The sequence below is a fragment of the Chaetodon auriga genome, chromosome 24 (genome assembly GCF_051107435.1).
Source record: "Chaetodon auriga isolate fChaAug3 chromosome 24, fChaAug3.hap1, whole genome shotgun sequence".
Lineage (NCBI taxonomy): Eukaryota > Metazoa > Chordata > Actinopteri > Chaetodontiformes > Chaetodontidae > Chaetodon > Chaetodon auriga.
The window spans coordinates 9,578,495-9,604,443 of record NC_135097.1 but is presented as its reverse complement, the minus strand read 5'-3'; the positions used below and the strand labels follow the sequence as shown (position 1 = coordinate 9,604,443).

Below are 25,949 nucleotides of genomic sequence, written 5' to 3'. Positions count from 1 at the left end.
TTTACTTGAGGTGAAAAAAAGCTTCAGAGTGAGGAAATTGTGACCTTTGGATAATGAGGTAGTTACTAGCAATTGGTCTGACACTAATACAGACTTACCCTGGGCCTGTGGATAATACTCTGGACCAAGAAGGAGACAGGGTTGCCTGCCCTGCGTATGGCCTCGACTGCCTCCTCATGACTGGCATCTCTTAGATCAACTCCATCCACCTGTCAAAGACATATCAAGGAAAAGAGTCTGACAGGCACTCAAAATCTCTACTCTGCAGTTTTTTTGAGGACGTCAAACTCTATTCAGGGCTTTTTTTTTTTTTGGTTCTCTCAACTGACGGCACACTCATATGATAACACTGGATTACGTTATTAGTCTCAAGTTGATTAGATCTGTGACCTGAAATGTTCCTTCACCTCTACAATCCTGTCTCCGGTCTTCAGGGTCCCGTTCTGTCCAGCAGGGCTGTCCTCCAGGATGTGCTTGATAAAAATGCCCCTCATCACTTCTCCATTGCTCAGCCTGCTGCCCATCCCTCGGCCCCCGACGATACTGATACCCAGGGACTTGCCTGGTTCTCGGAAGAGCTCCACTCTGAACGGGGGGACCGACATCAGCATGCTACAGTTTGACATTCTTCACTTCAAAGCTGCATCTCCGCTACTGATCTGATACTGTAAGTCTTTTGTAACTAAAAGAAAAACTAAGTTCTTGTCTGTCATGGACATGTTCACAAAATTAGATTAGAAGCGAAGATACGGTGTGGACTCACTTCCTGGGTTGGTTCCAGTTGCTGTAAGAGGCACTCTCCTCTCCCTCTCCATCTTCCCGTTCGGGGAGGTTCGGAATGTCTCTAAATAAACAACAGTGGAGGGAAAGAGTTTGATAAAATTCCAAAATCTTCAGTTCCTTAAAGCTCTCAGGACAAATAACAAACAATACTTTTTGTTAGATAACATGACTTAAAGGTGCCCCCCAACCACCGACTGTGCTATATGACGCAACGCAACAAACAGGCACGTTAACGTTTCATGATTAAAACAATGCCAATATGCTTTGGTGATGTGCACTCAATGCAAACATCGCTGGTTGATTTACATGGAGTCTCAACAGGGCACCATTTAAGTTGACATGTGTGAGTGTAATCACATGACAAAGGTTACAGGGGTAGAGTGCAAGGACATACTTTGGAGCTGAGACTGGGACTGGAGCTGTTTCGGTGAAGACATCTTCTTTAGCCTGCTCTAAGTTGGCTTTGTACTCCTCCAGATACTCTGCTGGAACATATGTAATGCTGAACACACGCACACACACGCACACATAAGCACAGACACACACATGCAGACAAATGAGTCAAACATTTCTTAGCATACAATTTGGCATCCCCCCATTTCTAGAAACTCTATGTCCCACATAAGTGGTAATTATGCACCTGTTCACTATGAACTCAGATGGTAATTTACCAAAAATAGAGAAGAACTGGCATTCAAGTGCAAACAGGTATGAAAGCACTATAACCTCCCCCTCTTCTTTAAAAAAATAGTTTCTTTTAAATCTGCTTATTTACATTCAGACACTTTTTTTTCCTTTTTCTTTCTCCAGCAGTAACACTGAGCTGTCTGTTTCTCAAATGCATTCTCCAGCCCAAGGAGATACACAGTGAATTCCATACAGGCCCTTCACGTGTGACTGTTCAAAGCAGATGTTTGCCTTCATAAACGTCTGAGCAAATCAAGTCCTCCGTCACCTACTGTGTGACGAACATGTGACAGTTCTGAAGGGCGTATCAATCATTTAAATCACGAGCAGGTTACTAATTCATGTCGAGAAATGAACCAAAAGCTGGCTGGCAAAACCTGACACCCACTTAAAGTCCCATTTACAAACAATTCAGAGTGAAGTAGTTTCTGAAGGGCACAATAGCACATTGGAGCGAAGCTGACAGATCCTCAACAGATGGGTTGATTTGGTTTGAACACGTGACGGCATGCAGACAAAGAGGAAAGTGAAGCCCGGTGAAGTAATGAAATGACTGATGAGTGAGTTCATTTGAGACTTAGCAACATGCAGTGAGAGACATGGGGGGGGGGGGGGGGCTAAAATACAAATGATTAATACAAAAACAGTGAGTTAGACAAGTAAGCTGTGAATGGTCCAAAATCAGGTTATAAGTGAACAAGTTAGTCACAGAGATCAAAGAAGTTAGGCAGCAAGTGTGAGTGCAAGTAAGTGATGCAGGCAGTCCAGATTTATCCAGATATTATTCTGACTCTATGTGTTAGCATACTGACGCTATTTTAAGTTTGTTGCCACACAAATTTGAAATATATGCTGGTTAATTGACTGTAGTGCCATTAAAATGTTAATCAATGTATCTGAATGATATTAAGAACAGCATTCTCCCCAATTCAAATCAAAAACTTTTCCATTTTTGTAGTCATCAGTGCTCTGACGCTCGGCTAGGCTGATCTGACTTTCTAATTCTGTGTCTGGATAAAGCTCTTGAACAGACTGCGATGAAGCCTCGGCAGCAGATGGAGGGACCGAGAGGAAGGAAACCGAGATGGCGGCTTCTTGCCGAAACACCAGCGGCGTGGAAGTTAGTCATACTCACACATAAAATGGGCACAGATCGTCCTCAGGTGCACAAGCAGATCTAGAATGTGAAGAGTTGGCGTTTATGCACCGAAGCAAACAAACTGCCAACTTCAGTTCAGTGAGCAGAATTCGTGAAATCTCACATCCAAATTTATTAATTTCCCAAAGGGCTGAGAGGAATGGTGACTCCTTTAACACAACATATGACAACTGCGGCAACATGAGAATTTACTTGAGCTTATTTTGCTTTAACAATCTGAACACTGCCTTTGCTTACATTCCCTGCATTGATTTGGGTTTAAAAAAGCTTTTGTTAAACATACCTCTTTACAAAAAAAAAAAAACTCTATACATCACCCAGTTTCTAGAAACAAATTATGCATAATCAAGTACAAACACTACATATTGAATGCTTGCAAACAAATATTTGATACACTGAATATGCACTTGTAAAGCTTGCATTTAAGCAATCCTGATGGAATCCAGGTGTGACCTTGAGGTACACCCCATTGTAGTGACTTACAAAAATACAAGGCAAGCCATATCTCACCACAATTCATTTTTCAACAGCAAAGAACAATTTCACGAGGCCTTGGTGACAAAATATGTCGCGATCATGTCTGTGTTACAGACTGATTGATGAAAACTCAGCTATTCAACCAAAAGTCGGCACAGAATGCTTTGAAAAACTTTTCTCCAATTTGTAAAGGCTAATGCAGACCGATACACAATGGGCAACAACGTTGTGTCCTTGCAGGGGTGCTTAACAACTAAACTGAATGAATGAGTGAATGCCAAAGTACCGTGAATCTGATCAGCTGAGTTGAAGCAGTTCCATCAATATTGTACTGTGCTGCTATTCATTTAGCCGACAATCTGCTAAAACTGTAAAGCAACATTAAATACATATGTCCTACACTTCAAAACTTGTGTTGAAGCATTTCACATGATACATGTCTGTGACTATTTCCTGTCTAATCCTTGTCTCTTACCCCAGGTCTGGTCCAATGAGAGAGTGTCTTCTAAGCATGGCGCGGGCCTGAGCATTGGTCAGGTTGGCTGTGGGCTCCCCATTGATGGCCAGGATGAGATCCCCGACGCCCAGACGTCCATCGCGGCTGATGGACCCACCGTGGATGATACTGCGGATCAGCATTCCCAAACCATCCTTCATGGCGCTCACTGTCATCCCTTTGAGGTAGATTATGAGAGACCATTAGAGGCTGGTCGGGATTTTGATCTGAATCAATAACAAACTGTTTAAACGTCACATTTAAGTGCGATCGCTGATGATCACTGAATTCCTCAAGTGAAGATCAAAACCTCCATGAAATCAAGAGACACTTTCAGGACTAACTTCATTATAAATAACAAGGCTCCATTCATGTGGAACTACATCGTTTCACTGATAGATTCCACCTAAAATAAATCAGCTGGGAAACAAGAAAACTTCTCAGCAAATTATCCAAGACACTGTCGCCGTATTCACAGATTTGGTTTTCACTTCATTCTCGATGGAGTAGTTTCAGAGTGTGCCATAATATATTTATACGTAATATATCTAATACTTTCAAACTCCCTCTTAGCACGGTGCGCAGGGGTTCTTCTGCAAAGATCATAAAAATAACATCAGTATGTTCTATTTAGGAGTGGAAAGCCCAAATGTGTTTAGAATAGTACTTGAATCGCACGGGAAATAGAAATCTTCAAAGAGTACTAAAAAGCAAAATGAGGTACTGTTTCCAATGAGGCACTGAGGATTAGAAACAGTGCCTTCTTAACACCTATTTGGTTGAGAAGATAAAACTTAGCATTCTCTGAGTTAGCTGCAGTCCCGTGGGCAGGTTTTGAAATGCAAATACCCTGTATAGCATGAAATTACCCTTTCAAACTGGAAAACAGCCACAAATCTTTTCTATCATTTTGCTTCAAATCTGGCATTCATTAAAAAAAAAAAAAGAGAGACAAAAGTAAAGGCCAATATGCCTTTCAGTCCCGCAAACTCATTTACACTTGTGTGAAGGCTGAGGCGTAAATAGAAACAAAAACAAATAAAAGAGTGTGAAGAAATTAACACAAACCAAGGCTGGAGTTGCCCTTCACGACTGTGATAGTCCTTTCAAAGCTGCTCCCTGAGGTCAGAGCCTCCTTGTCGCCGTCTTCTGTGGATTCTTGCATGCCGACCTGCTCGTCCTTGAGGGTGGAAATTGAACAGTTATTCGTGAAAACAAATGAAAATATAAGGCTGGACTCCAAACAAGGCAGTCTCACGAGCTTAGAAAACACTAATGAGAGGATCAAGGATTTTGCAGTTGTTATAATGCACCTTGACATCCAGTATTTCTGATGTTCACTGCCAATCACTTACAGTCATGAGTAATATGCATTGTTCATGCATAGTGTATGTTAATATTTTACCTTCATCAAGATCTTTATGTCTGCAATATCTCCATAAGACAAGGGTGGCTCCTTCTGATAGTGAAGAGACTCCACAGGTTCTTCCGGGACGTTAGATCTGCTCCCTATTTCCACGAACGGGCTGTATGAGTTTGCACACTCCCCCAGTTCCTCTTTTGTCGGGTGCTGTGCCAGGTACTGATCAGAACTGCTTAGTATGGCATTAAAATCCGGGACGTGACCTCTCAAACTCGGAGGAGTGAAAGAGGCAGACTTCTCCGGAGAGAATGCTTGAGTGTTGTCTGTGAGGCCCGGCGATGTTGCAAAGCGGGGATGCTCGTCCAACAAGTCCAGGCGAGCTGTCAGCTAGGGTAAAACAAAGCATAGCAGCTGAATGAATGTTCCACTCTGTTAGTTAGACAATTGCCCAACAGGGGGGATTCATCTTGCTCAGTCGCCATCCTGCCCTCCTTGTAATGAGCCATAGAAAAGCCATCAGTGGCCAATAGAGGACAGAAGGAATTGCTGGTGATCTTGAGCTTGCCATGCGCAAAATGTAGTTTTATTATAACAGCATTTAAGAGTCTATTAGAAGCAGACTGAGTAGTGATGAATCTCAGCAAGCACTTCCCTTTGGGAGCCACAACAGAAGTATGAATCTTTCAAAAAAAAAAAAAGGTAAAATATGCAAATATGTGATACAAGTGGGGCTCAAGAAGCACACATGAGAAGCAGAGTCTAACAAGAAATAGGAGGTTTCATTTTAATAAGGTAGTGCTATAAATAAGGGGTGGACTGGGCTGTCTAATGCTGACAAGTGTTCTTAGGTATCTATACAAAGGAGGGTACCTACATGACAAGAAAAATCACAGTTTCCAGTATACCTTTGTATATTTTAAGGCTTCATATGGCATTAAATGATTATCAAAAAAGTAATTCAAATATCAAACTTTGACTGTCACGCTCCAGGTGTAAGCAAATGAAAGTCAAGATGCCATGACAGAAATGTAGAAAATGTGTATCTATTTCAGTGGATGATGCTGCTGTTTGGTTTGATCTTTTGAATTTCATCGAATTGGTTCAATTATTTTAAAAGGGCACAGTCACGTCTTGGTTCAGAGATGAGACTAGAGTGCTTTAAAGATTTCCAATACGTTTTTCTATAGTGTCCAACAGTACAAGCAGCGCATGTGCACACGAACGACTCTCTTCAAAGTTAGACACCAGAAAAGCGAGCACCCCAACTGTAATCTATCAGTGACAATCATGAGGAAAAAGAGCTGTCAGTGCCTCACTAACAGCGACTTCGAAGGCTGACTTTGTGAACTTAACTCTCAGCTGACCTTTATACTGTTGTTCCATAAAACAGGTGCGAACCGGAAAGAAAGCAGCATTAATATTCCTCAAAAAATATCACCTTAGATACTGTCAGCAAGGCTGGAAAGCTTCACCAGTTACTGTCACTGAAGAAAATCAGAGATTTATCAACACACTTATTCCCTCTCTCTAGAGCTTTAGAGAAAAAGTGTTCATCATCAGGAGAAGACTGAGCTGTCTGACCTCATACACACATCTGAAATCTGTTTTCTGGAATCCCTTACTAGTATAAAATGCTCTGGCCCATGTCTCTCCCTCTAGGCTGCCCTATTATAACATAAATTTCTTCAGCAGGCCCAACAAATAAGGTCAGCCGTGACCTTTGGGACGACTGGAAGCAAACAGATACCCTTAGGAAAGCAGTTTGTGAGCCCCTTGCTCTTCTTTGTTTATTTTCCTTATAATTTAATATCCATTTGGGGAGTTGCTGTTCTTGAGGCACCCAGAGCGACCGCGGCTACAATCCTCATATAACGACAGAATCAGTCATGTTGTTACCGCCTCAACAAAGAAAAACAAACATTTGGACTCTTGATACATGCTGGATAGCTCGTCGTGACAAAGGGCAGTTAGCGCTGCTGTGATGAAAACAGTTGCTTACCTTGGGTGTGGATGAGTGCAGGTAATCCAGGTCCGCGCTGCAGCTGCTACCGTGCAGAGCAATCATGGACGCCTGGAAAGTGTCATCTTCTATGCCAGAGTAAGTGTGATCTAACACCTTTTCATCAGGGAGGTCTGCTTCGCTGGTATCAATCTGCGATAATGAATGGAAGAACTATAACCAGCGGCGACACATAACTGGCCTGTATTTTTGAGCAATTTGGTTCTATCCAATCACAAATAGCTGAATTTACTATGCTATTCTAACTACAAAATACTGCTCACACAACATAAATGTATCCCTTAATTGATAGAATTTATTCAGAATACTACTCCTATATAACTGTTGCATCATTACAAACTAACAAGACCTCACTTGGTAAAATTAGGCACAAGCAAATATCAGATGGCAAGTACAATTTGTTTTCCATTTCTCACGATGTTCTGCTTTTTCAGTTTTTTTCCCAAAAGCTAACTAACCAATGCAGGCTCTGCTCGGTAAACGATGCCCTCAGTCAGTCCTTCTTCCTCTCGTCCTTCAACCAAAATATTGTTGAAGTCAAATGAATGGATGGTGGATGATGGAGTAATTTCCTGCTCACCATATGGGTGCGGAGAGTGGGAATATCCACATATTCCCTAGGAAAGTGGAGAAATTCTTTCAGTGTCTCCAGCTTTATGTAATTAGATTTTTGATTTTTTTTTTTGTGACCAAATCAAGTACAAATAAATTAGTATGGAATGGGAAAAGATGTTAGGAGTTACTGAGAGTTTTTATTATACTAGCAACAGAGTTAAATATTGATCTTGGTGCACAAGAGCTCAAGCAGAGAAATAGCTCAAAAGGGCAGATTCTTCTTTGAATTAACAGAAAAGCTCTTGAACATTTCACATATATTCTTTAGTAAGAGCTCCTGATATTGATTTTGTGTAGCATGCAGCCCAGACAGCTATAAGAAAAGCAAGAAGGAATATTGGAGGATTACACTTGTCAGACTCAATTTTGAGACGCAGTACAACAAAATACCCCACAGAAGTACATTCCACGTCCTGCAGGAGAGTTGGATAACTCCACAGAGACTTCCTACAGCTCTGTAATCCAGCTAACCTTGGCAGCCCAGAGGTCTCACTGTGTAATCCAACGGCAGATTCAATACAAGAGAAAGGCAGCTCTAAAGCCGAAAGATTGCAGGCGGTTTTGCAGGGAGAAACATCCTGTGCAAAGAGCACAGGTGCCTGGAGCGATGAACACGCCGTTGGACAGACCAAATATTTTGACAGGTGCCCCAGTGTGTTTAAATGTAGAGGAGGGTCTGTGCTCTTGGAAAACTCAGTAATACAATAATATGAAGCAAAGGGCACAGTGCATTTTAGGCTGGTCGCCTCCTCTGAAACAACATCGGGTGGAATACTAAACCACACAGCCTCGCTCCACTCTTTTTCCTGCATGAAAAATTCAAGCCCTCGTAAGCTGAACCCTTGTGGCTGGATACTAAGTCGCACAATATAAAGACCGCCTGACTCACATCCTCACATACATGCAGTGGCAAATCCCTGACGCGCTGAACAAATATTCAAAGCAATATTTATCAAACTCTTCAAAACCTCAACATGCAAACTCTTTACCTCCAACACACAAATCACATTCTACTTTCAATTTTCAGACAGCTTTATAGCAAAGAAAAGAGGAAGCGTACTAATTCTAATGCTTACAGGCAGTGGTTTGGCAACTCCTATCTGGACCTTGCCGAGCTTAGCCCCCTTCAGGGCCTGGACAGCGTCCTCCAGGCTGGCATTCTCCAGGTTGGTGGCGTTAACGTACATGAGTCGGTCTCCTGGCAGCAGTCTGCCATCCTGCTCAGCCACACCGTTGGGAACCAGAGAGCGAATCACGATCACCGTCTTGGAGGGGTCCAGCGGGTCCTGCGGTGGAGCCGGTCCAGTAAAATTCAGAGAGGAAGTCAGCAGGTAAACTATCACAAGCTCAAACTTACATCGAAATGACAGAAAATGTAATGGATTTGGTTTGCATCATCACAGTATATTCTTTATTTCTGCAGAATACTTTTCCATGGACACTTTTACTAGACTATTAAGTACTATTAAACGTGGATGGAAAAAACAAAATACTCCAAAATACTGCTTTCCTTGCAACACAACTCAATTCCCCCTTTAGTTTATGATGGAAACAATATAACAACATCTCTGAAAGCACAAACACATCAGTGTAAAATAATAACAAAACAGTGTTTTTATGAAATCTTCTACAAAGGAAGATTTCCCACCTGGTAGTCCAGAATGCTGAATCCCAATCCCCCTTCTCCCTTTTCAAGCTCGATATTCTGGATCTCCAGCTCCCACATTGCCAAAGGAGATCCTATCGCCTCCTCTGTCACATTATCCTGTGTTGTTGCCGCTGCGCTCACCTCTGAGTCTTCTGCAACCAAAACGTTGCTCAGGTCTATTTGTTTCTGGAGAGGAAAAGCCCAAAATTTCGATGTAACAGCATGCCTTCCTCACTTGTACTCCCAGCCCATAGGCTGCTACCCTCTAGTTGTGTGTCTGGCTCAGGTTTCTGGCAGGAGATAAAAGGGAAAATCTTTGGGATGCTAGGGCCTTATTACATTATCATAGATAAAGCTGGAGAGATGAAACCCCCTTCCCCAAAGGGAAACTGCTTTTGATGTCTCATATCTCTAGCAAATGTTGTTGGCTACTGCTGCTGAGGTATTACCAGAATTGGTCTGAATAAACTTTCAGACTCACCTGCTTATCGCTAAGTCTTAATCCATCATGGCTGGCAATGTGGAAGGCCAATGGAGCGATTGACAGCCCGGGCTAAGCTAATAATGGTTGATGAGTTATAAGGGAGGAGGAGGACCTACAGAGAATTGCTCACCAATCATGTCCCCTTGCTTATATGCAGGGGCGGGGAAACATTTTTCAGGATACATCACTGCTTGTCAAGGAGATGCAGGGAGTTTCCGACTGGACTAATATGCATCATCCGCTGCAAAGCTCTGTAAGTCATAGAGCCTGCATGCTTTTAGTCTTGAGAGGGAAATGATTCATTCATATGTCATGGGGATTAGTAGTGAAAAATGTATATCCTATCGTTGAAAATCCAAAAATCTTCAAAGAAAATACCTTTAATTCCGGTGTTGTGGATAAAGCCTCTGACTGTGGTTGGACAGCATCTATGTCAGTCTGCAGGTGAGGGGCTGGCCTACAGCATGTCATGTAGACAGAAAGTGGGAGCTCCTTCAAGATTCTGACTACTTCCTTGTGGGTCTCACCAATTAGGGATATACCATTGACCTGCGACAGAAAATGTTAGTCTAAGAATTGAACAAAAATAAGCACAGCGTTCATTGACTTTTTATTCTTTTTTTTAAATTATGAAGTTGGAGAGGCAAACAGTTACCTCAGTAATAATTTGTGGCACTTAACATACCATTTTGTTTACTGGCTAACCACTGAGGCGCTATAATGGACAATCTATGTACACTTACATATGTGACTAAGTAGTGTGTCAGTATAAGTTGCTCATTACTGCTCCATGAACAACCTACTTTTTAAATATATGAATATTGAATCTCTGTTCAGCATTAAAGGCAAAAATAGCAAAAGCAATTTGAAAAGATCTGCACTGATGCTAATTAAATATTCTCTTTCTTTTTAGGGGCCACATACCTCAAGCAGTTCATCTCCACTGAACAGCTTGCCACAGCGACCAACAGGTCCCTCTGGCAGAACAGAGCGGATGTAATGATGCCCGCTGTTGGCTTCCAGACTGATGCCCAGGCCACTGTTCTCACTAAACTTCTCCACCTGAGCCACCTGTCACAGAAACGAGACATCACATCTCAGTTAGCACGTGAAATGTTTCCCATCTATTTTAAGGGATTATTATTTTTTACTATAAATCTACTGATGACTCAATCCCTTCAGGTCATTCTTCCTTTCAAGATACCAATTTTGAGCTGTTTACCATTATGAAGAAACGGCCCAGGAACCAACTCCCGGTAAGTATAATTTGATGCATGAGAGAAAGGAATTCACTTTGAAAAAGAAACTTACAACAACTTCATTACTTGGACCCAGAATTTCTTGCCACTTCTTCATTAGTTCCTCCTCTTCAAAGGGTGTGAGCTTCATCCCTTGAAAAACAATGCAAAGTACTTGTATTAATATACAAAACAACATAAAAGGCAAATCTGTGATAATACATTCACAGCCAGCAAAGCAACATACATTTCTAACAATTTGCAAGGTACTAATGTTGGGTTCGGAGAAAAAAATAACATCTGCATATATTAAAACTACTAAAACCAGTGCAGTCTGTGAAACTACTATGTCAGTGTGTCTTCACAGTGTGTTTTTCAAGTCCTTGTCATCCTGACAACAACAACATTTATCTGTCAGATGTGTGCCCAGTATCTCTGCTGGTGTACTTGAAGAAGAAGCCCAGTCTCCTACCATGTTTGTCCTCTGTTAGCTGATCCGTGGCTGGGCTGACATCAGATCCTTCACTCTTTGTCTGCAGCGGCTTTTCATCTGTACTGACTGTAAACACACAATGAGACACGCAGTGAGATGGAAAGAAGCAGGCTTCAGCACGGACACATGACAGTGTAGACGCATAGCCACAGGAAAAAGGCATGTACTCTCAAGTAACAGTGCACATACTGTACATGCAATAAAATACGATTGCTGCAAGTGTCTTTTTATTCGCTGTACTACTTGTTTCATGCATTTCCAACACTTTCATAGTCACCCTCACTTTAAAAGAGGAACCTATCTCATTTTCTTATTGGTCCAAAAAGGATATACATGCCCCTGCTGATGTTATCCATAATGACAGACTATAAAAATTCCAGGACTTCAAATATCTGTTTAATGATCTCGGTACTTCATGCCACTGTTTATGTCTTTGGAGTTCTACAGGGCACCAAACTGGTCGCCCATGAAATTACTACCCATGCGCCCACGCAAGCCATGGTCTGCGCTGTACATCAGCACATTTTAAGTGCCAACATAAAACGAATACTAGCTAGCCTGGTATGTGAAAGGGAACTCAACAACCTTAACACTGACTTGACAACAATTTTAGTGAGTAGTTAAATTTCTTTCCATAGTGCCAACCATTAAAAGACCAATTACAGCTTTGTACACTAAACCTGTGATCCCATGCCCAGTAATTTAACTAACATAAATTTTAGTTACTCACCAAACTATTCTGTTTTTTTCCTACCAACGTAGCTCCAGAGATCTAACTTCATATAATATGGGAATATACCGATGTAGACTCTTTGCTCTTTATTAATTAACCGTAATACTGAAAAATGCAAACTCCTCTAATTGTTTTATTTTCTGCAGGTTTCACAGTAGCCAAGAAAATGCTGGCCTCCTCTGTCTGCCAACTGCTAGTTTTTCCGCAGGTTTTTGGGCTATAACTGCCTGTTGCCAAATCAAATCACCTTCAGTCTCCATCTATCACTATTGACAACTTATGCAAGTTGCTTTTCTTGCTTCTGCAATAGCCCGGAGGTCCTGTCAGAGCAGCTGGAGACAAGAATCTGTCTGTTCGCTCTCTGTCTATCTTGTTTGATGTTGTATCATTTATGATGTATCATAAAAATGCAAAAAGTTGAAAAAAGTCCATAAATGCAAAAACATGAAGAACATCATGCGGACCAGCACGTGCATGCAGATCTCAGCTGTAACTCAAGGGTGGGTGCCCCGCCAAACGCTGGGCATCACATGCTGATTTACTACCGAGTGTAGTTCAGGGTCTAAACAACACAATCGAAGGCTTTGGGTTATTTCTGTAGAAATGTGGTTTTTGTGTCAGTCAAAACAGTGTACTACTATGTCAGTGCAATCTAATAATGAATGAGAAGGGCAGCGCTTCGCAGACATTGTTTGACAAACTGATTAGCTTTATTTGAATGTATGAGAAATAAAATGTCCCCTTGGCTTTTGTCAGTGATTTCATAATGAGTGCAATTACTCTCTTATTAGAGATAGATGGCCAGTAATGTGGGCAAACTCATCCAATTGTTAGAATTAGGAGGAACTCTTTAACTGGCAAAAAATAATTAATTTTTCAATGTTAAGATCAGTGTTTTCAAAAATACTAACAAAAAAAATCCTTCTGCAGCGAAGCAAAGACACCTGCTACATATTCAATAGAGGGCCACCTTTCTCATCCTCAATGTATCACAGTGTTGACATCAGTTTGGACTGCATTTCAGTATAACACAAGTCACTGATTTCATATGCAGCTGGTGAAAGTCCTGTTTCCGTATTTCTATATATTGATAAGAGTGACTGAAATTTTCATTTGGAGTCACTGCATCATGAAAACTCCTGCCTGAGCCACATTTGCACATCAAATGACGCCTTTTTTTGACAGGATGAGGAGTAACAAGGAAATGTGTTTTTGTCTGTCCTCATTAAATTTCTCTCGCTTTATCCCTCCTACCTTGAGCAGCCTCCTCAGCCTTCTTCCTCTCCAGCTCCAGCTCCCTCATGACGGTGGTGGTGGTGGGGATGGTGGTGGATGCGGGCAGGATGGTGACACTGGGGGCCACAGCGGGGGGGATCTTGTCAGGCCTGAAGCCCCGCCGGATCAGCTTAAGGTGGACTGTCTGGCCCGTGTGTTTGAGCACTTCCACTGCCTGTTGATTGGTGTATCCTTGGATGTTTACACCATCGACCTGCAGAGGGCGATCATTTGTGAGGCCAAGGATTAAACAAGGGGCAGAACAGCTTGTGTGGACGTTGTGTGCTGAACTGCCATCTATTTTCTTGTTTGACAGATATGAAAAATGTAACAAGACAGACAGCAGGCATAGAAAAAGAGAGCTGCACAGGAGCATTCCAGCATAATTTAGCCACTCTTTCAGAGCATTTATGACAGGTAAGAACTGCATTTGTTTAAAAAAGTGTTTTATTAAGCTCCTAAGATGGCTTCCAAAGCATGTTATCACTTAGAACAAAAGTCAATCAAGCACACACAAGCAAACACACACACCAATACACCAGGAAAAAGGCAAAAAAAAAAAAAAAAAAAGAGTTTATGAGAAATAAAGACAGGGCAACATTAACTCATGTTTCAAATGATGCAAGAAATTACACACAGTTTAAAATCATTGTTAATGTCCTGCAGTTAATGAAACTAAGCTTAACTGCTCAGTGCCTGAATTCAAGACTCTTTCATATATTCAAAGTCGTGAGAAAAAACACTTTATGAACTATTAGTTAATTGTGAATTATTCATTATGCACATGATAATTTCCCTCCATTGACTAAATGAGTAAATGTGATCACTATAATAGAGTATAAAACATTCACTGCATATTTTACCTCATGCCACTGAAGACAGAGAAAATAGATTTGGCTACAAAGAGCATAACTGGGTTACTCACAGCTATTATCTGGTCTCCGACATGAATACGGCCATCTTGATCTACGGCACTGTCTTTTGTTATGCTCTTCACAAAAATACCAGAGGGCTCTGAGGAGTCAGAACAAGCAAAAAAATATTTAACAGATGAGGAACATAGCCATTAATCATGACATTAAATAAGACCCCCGAGGAGAAAAGCAAACAGATGTTTTAGTTCGATGTTACAACTCAGCGTCGCTAAGCATGTTTCAACATTACAGAAGTCATAAACAATGATGTGATGAGCACAGTGTGCTTAATAAAGAATGTAGTATACTTTCTTCTCCAAGGAAATGCGATGAATATAACTGTTAGAATAAAAGGCTCTCTGTGGATGCAGTATATTACATATATAACATGTTCAACAATTGTCACATCCAGCAGACGTGGAGCAACAGCAGCATCCATTCGAAGCTGTGTTTCTGTCCACCTGATGAAGTCTAAGATTCGCCCTTTTGTAAGCTCTGTCTTAGACTCCTGAGGAAATTTTCCGTGTCTTTAGCTGCTAAATGCTCCAGGCTAACTTTGTCTCGCCACCATTTGGTGGTGAAAGATAGCGTACGCTCGTTTTATCAGAGCTTTTTTAGGAGCTACAGCTTGAAACGGGGTGGAGGACGGCCAAGTGTGCAGGCCTAAAAACCAAAACAATAGGCTAACAGATGCTAAAACACTCTGTAGAGTTTGGTGATAATACTGGTGTTCATCCCTTTCATATTACACATTTGATCCACTATTTATATGAATCCTTGCAGCTTAAACGTATATTTAGTGATGCATCAATATGACACTTAGATCTAAATGGTCTTTAATTCTGGCATTTCTCACCTGAATTTTTATCTCCAACATAGCCAGCAATAGTGATCCCTAGTCCCTGCGCGTTCTTGGTAAGGCTCACATCAAATGCTTCAACCTCCTCTTCCTCATAATCCTGTGAAAAGATTAATGGGAATGACAGGTAAACATCCACTAACCAAACAGAAGTAAAGGATGATTCATTTGACAACAGCAGAAAAGCAAGTCATGGCACTTAAGCCAGCCAACTGCACCACATGGTCACCAAAATACATTTTTCATCTTTGATAATGAGCGCACTGAACCTGGCAGCCATAAAAAACACATCTAATATGCGTGATCAAAAGGACATGTTCGTCATTCATGTAGTGAGTCAGTGAAATTGATTCATGTTTAAATAGGGCTGAGTGTTGAGAATAGCCATGAAATCACTGTTTGTAAGTGCTGTTTCTGACAAAGTAAAGCAATATCTGCTCTCCAAAGTGTGAGTCACAGGTGATTTAACCTGCTATTTTCTTTAATTCCATTTATCCTTGTCCCTTAAGAATATGAGGATATGAAACTGTAGATGAAAGACCTGAATTTCAGGTCTGAAGTGTTTCCTGACAAAGGCGTACACTCTTGAGCGTGTGTCGTATGTGGTAACACATTTTCATTTTGATGGTTTGTTATGGAGAAACTGCTTCACTACAGTCATACTCCAAATCATGAAATCAATTTGAATGTGACACCTTTTCTTATTGCAGGAGTCTGTATCACATTTCTGCCATATTTGTGGTTAAGAATGAAACAGCCTCTTTTCACCTGTTGTTCACTGACAGTGGGGAGCACCACAGGCATGACAGCAGAGAGGGAGGGATTCTCATCCACAGGACCCCTGGTGACCACCAGCTTCACCCTGTTGCCACACTGCCTGAGGACCTGAGCCACCTGTTCGCTGCCCATGCCGTACAGGTCAGTGCCTCCGATTCTCAGGATGTGGTCCCCGCTGCGCAGGCGGCCGTCCTGAGGTAGAAAAGCATGTTTAGCTTCAGTAGAAATCAAACCCATAATGACACTGTCAGTACCAAACAAAAGACAGAGTGACAGTTAATTCTGTGCTTGCTTGCAATGAACTCATTCTCATTATACCTAACTGACAAGAGCCGTCTCGCAATGTGTCACACATCACAACAAAAAAAGGTCTTTTTATGATAATAACTGTATTAACATCTATAAACAATGCTTAACTCTCTGGAAGCCAGTTACAAAAGACAAGTGTGCGTGCATTAATGCAATCACCTGATCAGCGATGCCTCCAGGAAGGATGGTTTTGACAATAACCCCAGTGGTCTTTCCTCCAACAATACCGAAGCCAAGGCCAGTGCCGTCATTGACCAGCTCAATTGTCTCCACGTGCTGCCACTAACCGTGGTAAAAGAGAAGAAACAGTGAAGCTGATAAATTAACTTTCGTACAAAAAGACACAGATTTCATTTGTGACACTGGTGGAGAATGTATCTATACCGCGCTGGAGTTGGCTGACAGTGTGCTGGCAGCAGAGGGCGTGCGGGACACCATCGGACTGGCCAGCTGAGGAATCGGTCCTCTTGCCACCGTGAGACACACCCTCTCTGAAGCGCTCTGCAGGATGCCTATAGCCTGCTGGTGGGTCACCGTCTGGTCCAGGGGCTGGCCATTGATGGCTAAGATCTGGTCAGCTTCTTTAAGCTTCCCATCACTGTACATGGAAATAAGCACGGAGTGTCTTACTGGTGTCAAATGGTGTCAGAGCCAACGGCATTTGAACTAAATCTGCCTCTGTTCAAGCAATTATCCTCATCTGATTCCTCGCTTCACATATAGTACATCCTAGCACAATACTCGTTGTCGACTCATTGACAGTGCAACTTCGTCATGTGCTCTTACAAACCAGATTCTGTCACATTTGTTTTGAATGTTTTGAAGGCAAAAACATAGTTTTCATTTGAAAGAGGCATCTCAAAGCCAGTGTTCCGCATGCAAAAAGTGCTTTTGAAACAAGTTGTAAAATCTTCATGCATTTCCAGTAAAATGGCCAATTCCCTAATTTTCTCTAATGTCCCCAGAGAATGTGTAATAGTCCCTGAGTGTTTGAAATAGACTCCTCTAATTCCTTAATTCTAATTCAGCAATGGGCCAAATGTTGAAAAATTTCCTGGAACGTAGGTGCTGTGATTAGATTTTAATCAGGCTCGAAGTCTCACAATGTTCTCATGGCTCTTTGAATGATGCCATGTTGATTCTTACACACCAGTGAGCCACGCTTCCCGGTTGAATTTCCTGGATGAAGATGCCGAGCTCTCCGCGGTTCTCGCTCTTTAGGCCCACCACGCTGAAGCCAAGACCCCCTGACACCGGCTTCTCCAGCTCTGCGTGCGTCACGTAGCGCCCCTGGATCATACACACACATATACGTACATAGAATTTGGACCCGTGCTGATTCACTATAGCATCAAAGCTACAGGCAGCCTTTAGAAGTCTATTTGAAGTGTCTCAAGAGAACAGAAGGTAGTGTGCTGCCTGTGGTTCTCGTCTTCAACTATGTTCGGATAATTGGTTTGAGCTAAGAAAGACCGATTCACGGTGATCTACCTGTTTACAGATGAGGTGCTCATTTTTGTGAGCGAGTAAAGTGACTAAAACATCAGAAATATGGTAATAAACCTACTGGGAACTCAACAACAGACTTCAGAAGCAGCATGACATCACTATGTTAATGTTATTACATTGACATCCATCTCAAAAGCAGGATACAAACAGCACAGTAATTGCTTTGGTGTTGCAGTCGTCTATACCTGCGCCATGGAGTGAATAATGTGTTCAAATTCTTCAGACGACGTCTTGCCATTGATATGTGTAGCAGCTGGTGTGTCTGGGTAGAAAGCATGGCCACCATTGGGCTTGACTGCGGCAACGGGATCGCCATGGTCACTCCCACGTGGTCCTGGGACACTCCCCTGGAAAAAGTCAACCAGTTGTGTTTTGTTGACTGATAAAATAACACCATGGAGGAAAACCAGACCAAATTGAAAATGATTTCCATTGTAAAAGTTGTGATGTCTGTTGGATTTCCAGTTCACAGCGACATAACAGCTTTGAATTTCCACAAAATGCTCCAACAGAGAGCAGCAATTCCTGGCATTAGTCCAACCAAAGATGATTAAAAGTTGGAACAAAAAACATCATGATTCATTCCTACTGTGAACGTTAAAAACATTTAGCAAATTTAATTTTAGACACCAAAACCCTGAAGTCTGGGTGTCTGAAACCACTGGGATGCCAAATAGTTTGTTATCCCACCACGATTAGCTGGATCTATGGCAGCCTAATCCTTCAGGAGATAATGGCTCTTAGCTGATGTTCCAACAATGACTAGGCTCCAAATACAATATTTCTATCATGGTGGTGGGGGGGAAGCATCAGCGGCCATCTGGATGCCTTAATATGCTTGGGTTTTAATTACTGCAATGACTTTACTTGTATGACAGCTGAATTACATGAAAGCGACAACTACATAAAACAGTGTATTTCCGATTTCATTAGCCAAAGGGCATAATGTTTATGACCATCTGAATTGGAATCAAAAGGACGGACATAACACACAGCAATAACTTCATAAACACTCCATTTGGCATATGGCATTGCCAAGCTAAAGCTGTCCTTGTGAACTTGTGCATTTGCGTAGGAAGTCGACTGCACAACTTTCCAAGCTGCGGAAACATGTACTGTAAATTATACCTCCTTTACAGTCCCAGATTAGTCCTGAGAAACAAAACTCCATTGGACAGGACACATTAGTGTGGCACGCTGCAAACAAAACCCTTTGGGCCGGGCTAAGTTAGCGTAGCATGCTGCTAAGTTGCTGTCCTCATGCATGAGCTTTGTTAGCTGGGGCCCGGCTAAGAGGATTAAAGTTCCAGTTTGGTTCTTGCACATTTAAGAAATTGTTTCTGCCCCACTTCACACAGCGGCGTCTTTCTCATTGGAGAGCATGGGCCCATGTCGCTATGGCGACATGGGCCCATACAAGGCCTAACTAGCAGAGTCAGAGGACAGACAGTGTGTGTGTGTTTGTGTCTGGCTCTTGTCTCACAACAAAACACAAAAATGCACCCAGTGTCCAAACTGGTTCTGCTTAAGGGGACAAACAAGAGCAGTTGGGTTTGGAAGTTCTATAAAAACACAATACAGACTTGATGCAGCTCATGAGATACCGCTATTTACTATTGTTACAACATGGAATGGATCCATTTTAAGATCCAAAGGGACTTTACGATGAATAGCTGCCTGATAACTTTTGCTGAGTAAAACAAACACGCATGCATCAGCACACACACACACACACACACACAGGAATGTACCTCTTTTGAAATAAGCTAAATCGCCAGCACACAAAAATGCCAGCAGGGCTTTTATAATCTAAATTCCACAAGGGGTAAAAAGCTCTAGCATCCCTGCCTCCCACCGCATAGCTCACATATTTTCATCTCTATTTCTCAAACGCTTACCCCGGCCCCTTTCCACTGTGACTTAAGAGCTCTTTCCTTTCCACTCAAATGTTCAATTCTCAGTGGAGAGAATCAGCTTGAAAAAGAGTTCCTGACTTAGGCCAACTATCTCTGCTCATGTACCCATATTATATCTGGCTTGTGTGAACCCTGACAGCAATTTGGCCACAGCAGCAACACTATTGGGGATGGGGATTGAAAGGGGAGGGGGCGTGTGTCCTGACATGAGCCAAAAACAGAACCAGTGAGGTCACCCTGGAAACAGGAGAGATAAAGGCAGTAGCCATCGTGGAGAAAAGGGATATGGACAACACGCTAACCTGACTGACAGGGTTTGGAGGTTCTCCTTCAAGAAAATTGTACATTTTCCAATAAAAAAATATGCAATTTAACATAATTTTGGACCACTATTCTTACCATATCTGTGTGCAGAAAAGCTTTCAGTTGGAAAAGCTAGAGCAGATAATAAATTATCAACACCCAAAAAGCTCCAAGACAAAACTTGCTATATAGAGGTCCACTGAGGACCAACTACAACTGTTAGATCTGGGAAAAGTAATTCAGTTTCGATGCTCTCTACATTGACTTTACATTTATTTGACTTCGGTGGCGCTGTCCAAAAATGGCTTGGATGCTTAAATTTTTCCTGTGATGCTACAGTTATCATGCAAGCGTTGACAAAAGACTCTTACAACAATACTTACACGCCCATATGTTCATCAAAAGCACTACTGCTGGCTGCAGTTGTTTTGCTTGTACACACCAGCTGTTAATAACTCCCTTCCTGATATGATTCCACAGTCCTCTTTCGGTGCAAAAATGCATTCTAATGTTCAGCCATAGCTAATACGGGGCTTTAACAGTCTGAGTTGGTCTAATTAAGTGGGTGTCTTCCCAAGGTCACAACCTTTTTAGTGCAAAATTTCCCCCCATATGAACAGAAGGAAAGATACCTCTTTCAGTGTACATATGGGCATGCTGGTATCATTTTAAGGTAAACCTGAAAAAAATGTGAACCTACCCTTTAGCATTGAAATCATACACAGTAACTCCGACTGTCACTTTATATCCCCTGCCCTCATCCAACATCACAATCATAAAAAAGGCCAAATTAGGTTTTTTATTTCTGATGCCGCCATCTGCCATTTTGGCAATTTACACTCATATATAACTAATGCATGGTCATAACCTTGTGACCTCTTTGTGACCTTCCATGGTGCCCCAGTACCCAGCATCACTAATTTGTATTCACCATTGTTATTCTAATTTAACATGTTCACAGACTCACAGGCCCAGTTAGACTTTAGAATAATGAATGCTGCATTGTTAAAAGAATAAAAGTAAATTATGACAGATTTTCAGTACAAGAAATAGTCCTGTAGTTATTACAGATATCCGTATGAAATTCTTTAGAGTATACCTGATCTCTGAGATGCTGGACGGACTTCTGCAAGGCCAGGATCTGGTGGAAGAGGGGGCTCTGGAGCACCGATTTGAGCAGGCTGAGCTTCTCCTCAGTGGGCACCTCCCCCCGCTCCTTCAGTTTGGCCTGGAGACGCTCCACCGCCTGCAAGGCACGCTGTGTATCTGCAAGCCGTCGCATATTTCAGTGACAGCGCCGGCCGGAGTGAAGGAGTGGACGCGGGGGAGGAGGAGAGGCGTGTGGGAGAGATAGAGGTGGAGAGAGGTGATGAGGATAGAGGCTTTATCAGTACATGGGGAAAGATAGTGAGACAGGGAAGGGTGTTTGGGCATGGCCTCATTCATACAATGAAATGTCCTTTTTTAATAATATTTTTAAAGAAATATATAATATTCTGCAATTATTTGCCATACGCCTTCTTCATGTTCAACAGTGACAGGTAACCATATCAAAGAAGGATGGAGAGAACCACACAACTTAACCTGCAGGCTTAGCTCAGGCTGAATGCTGCCCGCCAGACCTTACTATATCGAAATCACGCAGCGTCAGCTTTTGCACCCGAAGAAAAAAAAAAACTCAATTTTCAACATGTTGTTTGTCCGCAGAATTGCAATGTTTCCTTTTCTGCCTTTAGGGTCAATAGCGGGTTGCACGGGAGCATAGAATGGGTATCAGGAGGAAAAGATAAAAGAAGGCGGCCCTCTGCAGTTTGCTTGCTGGACCCTGCATAAGCCCCACAATCGAGCAACTCCAGAGTGGCTTGTTAGTGAGGATGGGCAAGCCCAACTTCATCTGGACAAAAATGAAGCAATTTCCGAAGCTCACCAACTGTGACTAACACCTAATAGGGCGTGCACAAGGTCCAAAGCACTTTTTGCACTTAGAAGCTTTGTTGTCTGAACAAAGGTTGTAAACAAGCCAATAATACAAGAGCCTAAGTTGAATTTTTTTTTTCCTGTCCCTACTGGTCTTATGCAGGTAAGTGTATCACTTTCATTGCCCTCGCCTCAGAGTGCATAATGAGGAGTCCCGAAAGAGTGTGGCACGCATGTGTGTGTCAGTCTGTTTGCATTTGCGTCTCTTCCAAAAGACAGGGTGGTCCCAGAGCAGAGGTTAAGGATGACACTATTAAAACAGTCAAAACTGCAGAACTAGTTTGATTCCATTGACAAAATATGACATTTGATATTGAATTCTGGACTTAATAAATGCAATAAGAAGGGAAATTTAAATTATTCAACGCTCAACTCTCATTGGCCCGACCAGCAAGTTACGGCTGATAGCACATAAGTACACGGTCAACATGCCAGTCTTGAGAGTGACCACAGATTGCGGCTTTAAAGAAAGAAGCTGGCAGCAGCGATTTGGCTCCGCGCTTGACAGTTGGACAAATAAATCTCTATGGGGACAAACAAACAATCAAGTATATGGCAACATTATCAGATATGGCAACACTGGCTGTCCACAAGCCTTGAACTAAATCCAGGGCCTCTTTTGCTGGTTGAGAAAAACTCACAGAGGGAGCCAAATACGGATGCAGAGCCAGCAGAGGCGGGCACCCAACTGACTAGACCAAGCCCTTATGCAAAAAAAAAAAAAAAAAAGCTCATATTAGAAATGATGATTAAAAATGGAAAAAAGCAAAGGGAGCGTGCACAGGCAATATTTCATGTTTTGTCTTGTTTATTATAGCAGTAGTGAACCTTGATTGAACTGACAGTTTGATATCAGAGACACTAAAGCTCAGCCTGTGAAATAGGGGAGAGAGGAAGGAGGCCTTTGACAGACGCAGTGGACACCGTGCATAGCCACACACACTTGTAATCATTTCCTTAACATGGATTTCCAACCATAATAAATAACACTGACTCTATCAGTTGTCTCTGGCTACCTTAAAACATCCAAAAATGATTACTTACCCATTGTTTCTATCATTTTTAGAACTGCAGATGAACGTGATTTCTCCCCATTAACAGCAATTTGGAAACCCTTCCCTTTTTCAAGGCCTGCGGAGAACAAAACAGTGTGTTATGTCTTTGTCTTAACAAACAGACTGAATACCAGGGCACAAATTCACCCATCTCTTTAAACTTGCACACGCCATGCAAACAGGAAGCAAGAGCTGGAAATGCTCATTCTCCTCTAAAGCCATCTTCTTAACCACTGTCTTTTTCGAAAGGTCAACATGAAAGAGAAAATGGATTTATTTCCCGTCAGTTGGGGCCATATTTATCTCTTAAGAACGCTGCACCATAACATCACACAGTAACCATTGTGCTGAAGAACTGCAGGCTATTTATTCAGTCCCCAGTGCAATGGAGCAGTGTGTCTGTTGGAGCACACATCTACTGTAGCACGTTAGTTCCCTTATATTTGACTAATGCTCTTATTGATGGATTAACACCTGGTAATTTACATTCCTGGGGCTGCACTTTGGCAGCATGATATGTCTGCAGTCAGCATTAAATATGACTATCCACTTTACTCCCAGATGTATGCAGCCTTAGTTCTTCACGAAACAACATTCGGAAGATTAACAAACACATCCAGGCGAACGGTCTTATGAGTTATTTTAAACTTCCGTAACAATCTGCTTACATCATTATAGGTCAGCAACTAACAATTGTTTTGATCATTTATCACTCTGACGATTATTCTCTTGATTAATCGAGGAGCTGTTTCGTTGTTTTGTGCTCTGTTTTGACTAATATTTGTACAAAATGTCAAAATATAGTTCCCACAGTTGAGACGCTGGAACTAAAATAATAATCAATTACCAAAATAGTCAAAATATTGAAGTTCCTCACTCTTGCATGACCCACCGTAACTCAAAATACATCTGGTCATGTGACATTCGGGCACTATAATAATAATATAGACAATTTAAATAATCATTTTGCCATCAAACTACATGTGTTTGTCGCAGACAGATTGAATGTAAATAAGAAAAACATGCTGTGTGAACAAGGCCAGTGAAAGCATCGCGCCGTCAGAACCTAATATCAACACATGAAGGTGGTTCTTAAATGTTGGATTCGCTCTTTCATTGTGTGACGGCTGTCAGCTCCCATGTCGGGAACGTCATACTTGACTTTAGAAGTGGCTTTGTTACAGGCATGACACGACTCAGGGAGACATTACACGATTAAAGGAGATTGGTGGGATAATTAAAAGCCCTATATAGAGTCTTAGAATAGCTCCAGAACATGTGGCACCAGGATCACCACAGCACTGGTTTGTTTATGTTCATTTCGTTTGCATCATCCACTGTGTGTGTTCACAGCTTCCAAACTGACTAATGAGCTTTCTAAATACAGTATGTGGCCGCTGCGAATTGTATTTGTCTTTGGCTTGTAACTTATTGGGTTTATTTTTAATTAAAGTTAGTTTTTGAGTTGTGCTGACTTTCTGTGGCCTACTAATAAGTTGCTGCAGGAAAAGCGACGAGTTGTGCATGAATCTATTTGTCTTTACTACTTTATTACCGCCACTGAAATCCTTTTAAATGCGTAACTGCCCGAAAGATGATTCAAATGACTACTGGCATCCAGTTCCAGAAAAATATAGTTTTCAGATTTAATAAACACACACTGGCAGAATATTCCAACACGGTTTTGGGCTTTAACAATTAGTTTGTCTGTATAGGCTGCCAAGCAGTGGGTTAACACATTTTTTCCTTATGCTATAACAACAATAAAGCTAGAACCATATAAGTATTATTTGTGTTGCATTCAGTGACGCGCAAAAGTATTGGAGATATCACCACTCCTCCGTTCTTAGGCAGGAACAGAGGTGACCACTCTTAAGAGTTGCATTGGCTTGTAATCATTGAAGGCCTACAGAACTCATTTGCTACCGTTACACAGTGGACTTCCACCCCTTCACACGGGAGCTTTAAGGTGCCATTTGCCTCTGAAAATAATCGTAGGCGAAGTCGTCACCACAAATAAGCTAATAATAACAGGTTGACATTTTATCGTGCGGTTCTTCTTCAAAATAAACGAACATGTCGGTCGAGTGTTTTCTCCTGACGCAATCTTATCTTCATAAAGCGTTTGCCACAACAGACGTTTGCATTGTTGTTTAAAAACAGTCATGGTTTGCTAGTGTTTTGAATAAAGGCACTTGGGACAATCCGCTTTTCTCAACTCCTCCTCCTCCTCCTCCTCCTCCTCATCTCATCCATGGAGCAAAAAAGCAACAGGCTTCCGAGAAGGAGACGCTAAAGAAGTTAGCTAGCACCGCTGCTATGGAGCAAAAACCGCCCACGGTGGCCGTTTACAGCACACATTAAACACCTTGTCGTTGAAAAGAGACGTTAAAAGAAATTTAAATCCCGTCTGTCTTGCTTAGTGACCCACCGCGACAACAGGCGTCTCAGAATATTTTCCTCTCATTAGCGAAATGTGGCGAACAAAGGCGACTCTCGCCAAAACCGAAGTTAATGTTGAATTCCAGGCTGTTCTGTAACGTTTCCTCAAGCGTTAACTTGTCAAAGAAGCCACTTACATGAGTGTGGGGGCTTTACTCTCCCGGCGGACAGTATCCTATCCTATCCTGTGTTGTCCTGCGGCTAACGGCGCACTGACTGGGGCTTAAAGATGGGGCGTAGTGTAACCCGATCCTCTATGGACATTTTCGGCGATAGAGGCGCTGAGAGTTCAGCTGGGACTGAAGCGCCGCTTGCTGGTTGCCCTCACACCCAGGCCCTGAGATGTCAGACCCGACTCCCAGCCACAGGGCCAGAGAATACATAAATTAATAAAATAAATAAGCACCAGGCTCACCC

General features: G+C 42.1%; 1 protein-coding gene across 9 annotated transcripts in view; it reads right to left on the bottom strand.

Moving 5' to 3' along the window:
- Window positions 1-25,749, bottom strand: part of mpdz (multiple PDZ domain crumbs cell polarity complex component) — a 44,364-nt gene extending 18,615 nt beyond the window's left edge. For 8 of the 9 annotated variants that reach the window (XM_076724870.1, XM_076724872.1, XM_076724873.1 and 5 more), the window contains exons 1-27: window positions 25,670-25,749; window positions 23,080-23,166; window positions 21,158-21,324; window positions 18,025-18,186; window positions 17,481-17,620; window positions 16,715-16,928; window positions 16,490-16,612; window positions 16,013-16,213; window positions 15,242-15,344; window positions 14,397-14,485; window positions 13,451-13,685; window positions 11,443-11,529; window positions 11,044-11,123; window positions 10,657-10,803; window positions 10,111-10,281; window positions 9,249-9,434; window positions 8,677-8,886; window positions 7,444-7,602; window positions 6,965-7,117; window positions 5,008-5,352; window positions 4,671-4,782; window positions 3,582-3,780; window positions 2,606-2,647; window positions 1,178-1,285; window positions 764-844; window positions 408-585; window positions 99-209 (exon numbers count right to left, since the gene is read on the bottom strand). In XM_076724870.1, the coding sequence (XP_076580985.1) occupies window positions 99-209; window positions 408-585; window positions 764-844; window positions 1,178-1,285; window positions 2,606-2,647; window positions 3,582-3,780; window positions 4,671-4,782; window positions 5,008-5,352; window positions 6,965-7,117; window positions 7,444-7,602; window positions 8,677-8,886; window positions 9,249-9,434; window positions 10,111-10,281; window positions 10,657-10,803; window positions 11,044-11,123; window positions 11,443-11,529; window positions 13,451-13,685; window positions 14,397-14,485; window positions 15,242-15,344; window positions 16,013-16,213; window positions 16,490-16,612; window positions 16,715-16,928; window positions 17,481-17,620; window positions 18,025-18,186; window positions 21,158-21,324; window positions 23,080-23,095 (3,819 nt within the window). In that variant the 5' untranslated portion in view covers window positions 23,096-23,166; window positions 25,670-25,749. The remainder of the gene's footprint in view (window positions 1-98; window positions 210-407; window positions 586-763; window positions 845-1,177; window positions 1,286-2,605; window positions 2,648-3,581; window positions 3,781-4,670; window positions 4,783-5,007; window positions 5,353-6,964; window positions 7,118-7,443; window positions 7,603-8,676; window positions 8,887-9,248; window positions 9,435-10,110; window positions 10,282-10,656; window positions 10,804-11,043; window positions 11,124-11,442; window positions 11,530-13,450; window positions 13,686-14,396; window positions 14,486-15,241; window positions 15,345-16,012; window positions 16,214-16,489; window positions 16,613-16,714; window positions 16,929-17,480; window positions 17,621-18,024; window positions 18,187-21,157; window positions 21,325-23,079; window positions 23,167-25,669) is intronic. The other variant, XM_076724879.1, reaches the window with a different exon arrangement.
- Between the last annotated feature and the right edge of the window lie 200 nt (window positions 25,750-25,949).